The sequence below is a fragment of the Setaria viridis genome, chromosome 7 (assembly GCF_005286985.2).
Source record: "Setaria viridis chromosome 7, Setaria_viridis_v4.0, whole genome shotgun sequence".
Taxonomy (NCBI): domain Eukaryota; kingdom Viridiplantae; phylum Streptophyta; class Magnoliopsida; order Poales; family Poaceae; genus Setaria; species Setaria viridis.
The window spans coordinates 14,255,369-14,264,267 of record NC_048269.2 but is presented as its reverse complement, the minus strand read 5'-3'; the positions used below and the strand labels follow the sequence as shown (position 1 = coordinate 14,264,267).

Below are 8,899 nucleotides of genomic sequence, written 5' to 3'. Positions count from 1 at the left end.
ATCTTGAATGTTTTAAAAATGTTGAATCAAATGTTGGTGTAAAGTTCTAATGTCTGTTTGGTATTGCTTCGCTCCATATTTTTCTGCTCCACTTCTAAACTTGCAAGCCAAACATCTCCACCAACTCCAACTTCAGAAAAAACATGAATCTAGAGACCAACTCCAAGAATTTTGTGGAGTTCCTAAAATAATGCTCTAAAAAATAACTATTCAAACGTCCTCATGAAATTATGAGGTAATTATCCACCAATACCATGAGCTTTTCCGTACCGCTGGCTTGCGGCACGGCCATGGTGTCACAATTGCCAATGGGAAGTCCGCCAGGCTAGCCAGGGATCGTCTCGTCGGCTGCGCCACCGCTGTCCACGTCTTGATGCTTGTGACACCCGGCCCAATTTGGTTGGTCCAGTGTGGCCCATTAGCGCAGATGTGCATGTTTAGTACCACATTGCTAGTTTAGCAAGAGTGGAACCAACTTATAAGCCTTTGTCAATCAGCCATAGCACCTTCGGGTTAACCCTTTTACACGAAGCGAGGACGAAAGTATAAGCAGGGTGCTATGCGTACGCGTGCCCGCCCTCGAAAGGGCTGGGCGGTGCGGCTTTGGAGGACGGGGTGTGACAATGCTCGATTCCATCTGTGATGCCATGGTGGCTGCGTCTGAAAACGTGCAATGCTATGGTGCACACGCATGTGCAATAATTTTTGGATTCATCATTTTTTTCATTCTTATGACCTGCCTTTTATCTTATATTTTGCCTCCAATCATTACTGGAGAAGTGGCCTTCCATCCAGCGACAAAAATCTCTAACGAAAATGGACCCAAAACTAATGAGTCATTAGTCTCTTGTCTAACGGTTAGAATCGATAGGGCTTATTAGTCCTAGTTGAAACTACCAACCAGAACTAAAGAGCCCCCTTTAGTCCCGGTTGTAACGGATAGTTCCTATGGAGGGAATCTGGTGGCCCTTACCAACCGAGACTAATGCTCACTGTTTAGTCCCAGTTGGTTTAACGTTGGCTTATCAACCGGGACTTTAACGTTAGCTTCATTGACCCAACGTTTATTAACCAAAAGATGATACGGGACAATCCAAAGGCTACATTGGGTAACAATTTCTTGGAGAAACAGAATTACAAGGCATGCTACTGCCGTACAACATTAAGTGAGTGGCTACCGGCTACTTTCCTTTCCTAACCTAATGTCTGTTCTAATGTGAACATTTATGTACACAGTTTCTACTAGATTCTTCTTATAGTTATGATTGATAGAAGCAAGGTTATTGTGTGGGATTCGTTGGGGAAACCAAAGACATACTACCAAGAAATTCAAGACCTTCTTAACATGTAATAATGTTGAGCCTTTATCTCTATGCAAAATTTTCTTTCTTGAATTTTCACCTAACACTATATTATTCATTATTTTCATTCGCAGTGTATGGAAATGATTCTGTAATACTCATTGTGGTGAATTCAAAGAAACACTTGAATTCAATACAGATTTTCCGGCATGTATGGAGTTTGTACGTGTCAGACATTCTATAATACGAATATTTCGTAACTTATTTTTTTCCACTAAAGTGTTTGTGCACAAGGTAATAATTTATGTGGATATTACGTCTGTGAGCACATTCACCATTTCGTGAAGGCCACGTGCATGCGGCTACATGGCAGCCCCTTTAGTCTTAGTTGGTTACTAACCGGAACTAAAGGATATTTTTAGTCCCTGTTATTTGAACCGGGACTAAAGATAGGGACATTTAGTCCGGATTTGGTAGTCCTGGTTGGGAAATCAGGGTTAAAAGGTTTTCCAACCGTACCTAGTGGATGGCAACTTTAAAAGAACACTAAAAAAATTTCAAATAAAGAAATCACTCACAAATGCACCTAAACAGTATTCATATGAAATCTCCAGGACACAATAAACAATTATTGCTTACACCGACACGTCGGTCCCTCAGCACAGGGGCACCATAGACATTTTCTTCAAAAATATCTTGTTTTTAGAGTTAGAGTTACCATGTTAGCCAAACAAGTTGAGCAGCTCCATATTTTTGTGGAGTTGTTAAAATGAAATTGTAGAAATGTGGATTGGTAGAGTGGAGCTGTCCTGTCCTAAACATGCTCTAACAGGAATACACGTTTAGATACTTTTCTTTCCAAAACATGCGGTTATTATTTTTCCTTTATCTTAGGACAACAGCGCATGTTTCTTTTGTTTCCTTTTCTTTTTCTTTTTCCTAAACCTCTGCTATATCATTTCTCCATTTCGTAATTTTCTTTTTGTAACAATTGGAACCATTCATTTGTATTTCTATTTTTATTTGTTTTTTCTTTGTTTCAAACATTTTTCTGAATCTTTATAACCATTTCTATTCTTTGTCGAAATAAATTTTGGATGGTCAAGATATTTTTATTTGTTTCAAATGACTGATCATCTATCAGACTTCGACAGAGAGTTCAGTGGTGGCAGGCAGCACAGCTCGAGCCAGCCACCTAGGAAGACGCATGGAAATTCGGTAAATGTGTTTCTTTGTCACATAGCAAAGACAAAATATTAGCAAAATTTACAAAAAAAACTTCAAAATTAATTAGATTAGATTAATGTTTTTACTTTGTTAGCTTCAATGTGGACGGACGAAGGGGTCGGTGTTGGAAGATTAAATGCGTCGGTAGACAAGGATGGAGAAAAATAACTCACCACGAAAACCTTGTTGGTCCGGCGAGGATAACGGGTTTAGACTAGGGCAGCTGATCCACTCACCGATTGCTTGCCAAATGATCCACTCACCAATTAGCACACTGTCTTAGGGAAGGAGATGATCGAATCCGCCCTCGAACTGCAGGTGTTATGTCGATCTCGCTCAATACTCTCCTGTCGCTGTTCTGGTCCATGTCATGGAGTCGGGCTGTGTGTGTTGATGGCTGGAAACCAATTCCTAAAGCTGGACATAATCAGTAATGACTAATGAGATCCACAATGAGGTCGTCAGAGATGTCCCTAATGGCCTGATCCACAATAGCTTAGTTTGTGCCAACTGCAACGGTCCCATTTCTCCTCTTGTTGTGCTTGTACAGGTTCGGGAAAAGCAGAGCTGGAGTTGTACCATTGAGCCAGCTCAATCATTGACAGCGACACTGGTCGCAACTGTAAAAAAAGCGACATCTATCTCATCAACAGGCAGAGTTCCAAGAAAAGTGCACTTCCATTCCATCTATTACCAAATTCAGTGTAATTATACTATGATAAATACTCATGATACAAGTGCACAAGCTTATTCATCGTGCCACTAGAGCACAGATATACAAAACGAGGTATATATGTGATACACACTCACTACCACGCATCATCACTTGCAAAGACAAGCACATCTTATGGATGGTCATGTGCCGAAGATCTGAGCATCTTCTGCAGTCCGACTTGCAGATACAGCAACGCACATAGTTCAAGGTATTGTATTGAGCTATTCAGATTTCCAAGACGACAATGGCGGGGTCTCCGAATCCTTCCAGGTGCTGGCCATCTGAGGATATCGATCACCCGCGACTTCACCTGCAGCAGCGTATGACTCGAGTTCCGACATCTCATCTGGTGACAGCTTCACAGACAGTGCCCCCACATTCTGGTTGAAATTCTCGATTTTTGTTGTGCCTGGTATGGGGCAAACATCGTTTCCCTGATGGTGCACCCAAGCCAATGCAAGTTGTGATGGTGTGCATCCTTTTCTTGCCGCCATTGCGTTGACACGCTCGAATATCTGAGCATTCTTGTCAAGATTCTCTGGTTGAAACCTAGGCATATGCTGCAGAAGTATGGAAATTCCATTAGGAAGAGGAAACTGGCTGTATTTATAATTCTTTTTTATTCGAGAAGATGGATGGGACCATTGTATACATCAAATGGATGAGCAGAATCTAAAAGGTATCTAAGACCAAGTAAATGGTAAAAACACACATCAAGGATAAGTGCACTATGTGTTATGCATATTTAAGCCATGTTTGCAATGAAGGAATTTTTTTCCAAACATTTATGAAATACCTTCTAGTCCTATGAAAAGTAGAACCAAAGGATAATGATAAATTAACTTGCTACCAAGGGAATATCAACGTTCTATAGGCATCAGTTTCAGTTCACCTTGCGGAAATCCTGCTCGGTTAGTGAATCGATCAGTTTTGTCCCACTGGACAAGAACCCTCTGCCTAGTGGACTGTAAGCCACAATCCCAATTCCAAGTTCCCTGAAATTGTCACAGAAAGGAGATAATTCAGAAAAATAAATCTTCATACCTAGTGACTGGACAATTCTTGTGTTAGATTTTCCATAGAAATACCTGCAAGTGGGAATTATATCTTCTTCTGCATCTCTAGACCATAATGACCATTCCAGTTGAACTGCAGTAATAGGATGAACTGCATGAGCTCTCCTAATTGTTGACGCAGATGCTTCAGATAATCCAATGTACTTTATCTTTCCTTCTTCAACTAGCTTCTTGAGTTCACCCATCTAGCAATGAAAAACAAATGACTCAATAATCTTTCTTTAAAACAAAATTTCATGGTTTAAGCCATATTGCGGATTCTAGAAGGGAAAAAGGAGACAAACAAGACCCGATTTGCATAAACCAGTAACCTGCAGTGGTTTAAATATGTCATAGTTCATTTTTGCAGAGGCACTGATCAACACATCTGATATACAATGGTATCTCGCATGAACTCCTAGAAGTTACTACCAGTACAGAAGCTGTCTTCCACATCAGAACCATTTTATTCTCACTTTTTTGAGTACTAATTACGGAAGAGAAAGATTCCATCGTCCACAAGCAGGTCCTCATTCTCCTTCGAGGAACGGGGTCTTAAACAAACCTGCCTCCACCAACCACCATCACTCTGTCTCTCTAGAAAATTCCCCTCGCAGGCTAACATTTCCACCCACCACTTGTATATGTTCACATCTACTAATATCCAAGTACCAAACAAAGAAATCAAATGGCCAAGGTCCACTCACCGTGACCTCGATGGGCACCCTATTGTCGATGCGGTGCTGGTAGTAGAGGTCGACGCAATCCACGCCGAGCCGCTTGAGGCTGCCCTCGCACGCCGCGCGCACGTACGCCGGGTCCCCGCGGATATCGCGCTTGCCGTCGGCGAACGAGATGCCGAACTTGGTGGCAAGCTCCACCTTCTCCCGCACCCCACCTTGCAGCGCCTGCTCGTAACACAGAAGCATTAAATCGAACACCTTGGGTGCAGACTCAAAAGGGTAAAGAGAAAGCAGCAGAGATGCGAAATCCGAGCCCCAAGAACCGACCTTGCCGAGGAGGATCTCGTTGGTGTGCGGGCCGTAGATGTCGGAGGTGTCAAGGAAGGTGACCCCAGCGGTGACGGCGTGGTGGATGAGCTTGATCATGTCGGGCTCGGGCTTGGGCGGGCCGTAGAAGGCGGACATGCCCATGCAGCCGAGGCCCTGCGCCGAGACCTCCAGCCCCTGCAAGCCGAGCTTGATGCGGGGAACGGACACGGGAGCGGCAGCCATGGCAGCTGCGACTGCAAGGTGCTCGCCGCTGCGCTCCGGTGGTTGGTGGTTGGTGCGGCCGCTCGGCAGTGTCTTGTCTTGGTGGTGCTGGTGTGGTCTGGTCCATGGACAGGTGTGGGCATTGAGCTATATACAGAGTGAGAGTGCCGCTGGGCCACAGGTATGATGACGTCACTGCACATGTGAGCTAGCCTATACATGTAAGAGCTGATGTCAATTTCACAATGAAAATAAAATCTTTAGAAAGTTGGTGACTTGAAAAATGAGCCTGGCCTGGCCCAAGCAGAAAACCGAGCATCAGATCGGACATGGACGCAGGCTACACAATAAATTTGCAATACATAAACTGTTGGAGTCAAATTATCAGTTACTATAGAATCACTATAGCAAGTTACGAAAAATCTTCAAAAGTAGATTTTTCAGCTTTAGTTTTTATTGCATTGTATTATCAATTACTATAGAACCAGTACCATCTCAAATTTTCTCTTGGGTATGAATCTATGGGTGCCACTTTTGTACACTAAACTAATGTATAATTTTACTAATTGTTTGTCAAAAAAAATTTCAAGCTTGGCTTTCTGCCTTTCTTAATTCAAGATACGACTTACAATTGTTGATATCCGATAGTAAATGGTACTGCACGTTTCAGTTTGAAAACTAAATTAGTAAGAATTTTGAGGGCATAAACTGTTGGAGCCAAATTATAAAATAAGAGGGGATAATTGTGACATTCTTTTAATAGAGGGAGAGTGCCACGCAGTAGGGCAGTGGACCGGATGTGATGATGGCACTGCACATGTGCGCTAGCCTAAGCATGTAAGAGGCTGATGTCAGTAGTGTTTAGTACCTTGCCAAATGGTCCCGGCCTGGCCCAACCAGAAAGCCGAGCACGATTTGTACCGCCATGGCCCAGGCTTGCCCACCGGGTTCTCAACATAAACAGAACCGGGCCGAACACTTTTTCCAGAATCTAGCTCATTTTGCGATGGATAAACGGAAGACTACATCTTCCGAAACATAGTTTGTTATTAAACTTTTATTTTAAAATTCGTGTAAAAAATAAACAAACAGTTGAGATGTATCATGTATACGAGGTGGGAGAGAGCCACAGCGAGGTGGGAGAGAGGGGTGGGCTGCATGAATGATAGGGTGACAGGTGTAGCGATCCGGTTGACCTACTGGTGGGATGTTTAATTGATTTGCAATCTTAAAATGTAATTTTCTCCCAACCCAAAACTACATTTTTTATTCCGTTTGAACCATCATGTTATTTAGAATTAATACAACAAAATAAGATCAATATAACTATATTTTGTTGTATTTTTTAAAAATCAACATTTTAGATAAACAATCTCAATATTTTTAACGAAAAAAGTTGGTGAATGTCATAAAAATGTCAAGAAAAAAGTATTAGTGAATGCAAAAAATGTTTGCTGCATGTAAAATATTGTTGAACAATAATGTTGGTGAATATAAAAAATTTAAAGAAATATGTTGGTACATATAAAAAATGTTGGTTAAATGTTGGTCACAATTAAACTAGACTTTTTTAATAAAATATTGATAATGTCAACAAATGTTGATGGATACCTAAAAATATTAAAGAAAAATATTGTAAATGAGCTTAATATGGGCATTAAAGATTCGTTGTCTATCTACCTTCCGGAAGGCATATAGGAGCAACATGGATAAATGTATAGTTTTTAAGGAAAGGTCTTTAAAAATAGAATAGGACTTTGATTTCTATTGCACTAAATTGTCGATCAGTATGATGTCCTTGGGTAGGACTCTATTGATGCAATTTTGTAAGTTTTGACTTTCTTAAATCAAAATGCGATTTATGCCATGGAGGGAGTATAACACGTAGGTATCGTTGCATTTATCTCTCTCTATTAACATCCCATAGTAAAACTACGGTACTCCAAAGTCCAAAGTGTTCAATGAGAAAACAAGCACTATATATTATAAAAAATCAATGAAATTTTGGAGAGCATAAATTGTTGGAGCCAAATTGAAAAAATTGCATTTCAAAGTGGCTCAATTTTTTTTAAAAAAAATGCATAGTAGAACTCAATTGAATCCTCATGAAATTATTTTTGCTTTGAAGGCACAAAATGTCTGGTGAATTACCAAAGCTTCAAGTGGGATATTGCGGCTTTGAGACGTGCCCTTGAGAGCAATCTAAACTCTCAATGAATTCGAGCATCTAGAACCCTTTAAGAACCCTTCAAGCAGGATCCTTGCTGATGGCCTTCCTGAAAGCAGCTTCCAGAGCTTGGTCTACATCTCATCCCTTGAAAACCCTAGCTCCCTGCAATTGATGCTCAAAGCATTACCCTAGACACTAAATGCTAGACAATCGGTCACCCTCCATTTAATGTTTAGATGATAATATGATGTATGAATGTTGACGGTAGTTAGCACGCCAATTTATGAACCGTAAGTGCACCGATCAGTTGAAGCTTTTCCCTTAGAGATTCCCCCATGGTTTATCAATCCACGGAACAAGGGATTTGCACATTTAACTAAGCACTAGTCTATGTAACCGAAATCTCTTTATATTGTATGAGATTATACTTAATAAAAGAACTTAAGCGGTCTTAGGTCAAAGCAGATTGAGAGTAAGGGTGCGAACAAGATAGATAAAACACTTGTCCAACGGATCTATAGTATCACTTGCAGATCCAATCGCTAAGTATGAAAGGACTCGATCTAAGTGTTATCGTGAGTGGATGTGAATCATGCCCAACACTTTACCTCTCACATACTGTCACTACACAAGGGTACTCAACTATTGGACAATAAGAACACGACATGATGATCGTTCTAGGTAAGCAAATAAGCAACCTAAAGTAGTGCTAGTTAGCCATTACATGAAAGAGCATCACCAAGATATGATTGATCACAAATAGATCTTAAACAAGAGCTTAGGCGATTATAAATCAAGATCTCCATATAACACCAAGGACAAAAGAGACTTTACCACATGATCTAACACATGTTGACACAATTCAAGGTAAAGGATGCCCTATAGATCTACTAGACCGAAGACGACGACGAACGGGGCAGGAAAGCCCCATGCCAATCAGCTCAGGGGGTTCTTTCCTCCCCTGGTGCTCCACTTCGCGTGGCCCCTTGTAGATCCAATCTTCTCTTCGTTTTCCGATCTTATAGCAGCGGTGGATGGTGTTTGTGTGGTGTTTTCTCCTCTCTCTCCAACCTTTCTCCATGTAATCCATAAGGGGATATATATAGTCTTTCATAGGCGGCGGCACTAGGTCGATGGTCGATGGAAAAACCCTAGAGATGTCGTGGACATCACGCTGAAGAAACGGGAGCTCGACTAGGCCCTGGATTGGGCTGGGC

The 8,899-nt window shown here is 41.4% G+C and overlaps 1 protein-coding gene across 1 annotated transcript; it reads right to left on the bottom strand.

The window, feature by feature from the left end:
• Nucleotides 1-3,187: 3,187 nt before the first annotated feature.
• Nucleotides 3,188-5,644, bottom strand: LOC117864133 (probable aldo-keto reductase 2). Its single transcript, XM_034748147.2, has 5 exons — nt 5,309-5,644; nt 5,006-5,206; nt 4,332-4,504; nt 4,136-4,238; nt 3,188-3,803 (listed from the first exon to the last, which is right to left on the bottom strand). The coding sequence occupies exons 1-5, from the start codon at nt 5,531-5,533 to the stop codon at nt 3,465-3,467; spliced, it is 1,041 nt and encodes a 346-aa protein (XP_034604038.1). The 5' UTR covers nt 5,534-5,644; the 3' UTR covers nt 3,188-3,464.
• Nucleotides 5,645-8,899: the final 3,255 nt, after the last annotated feature.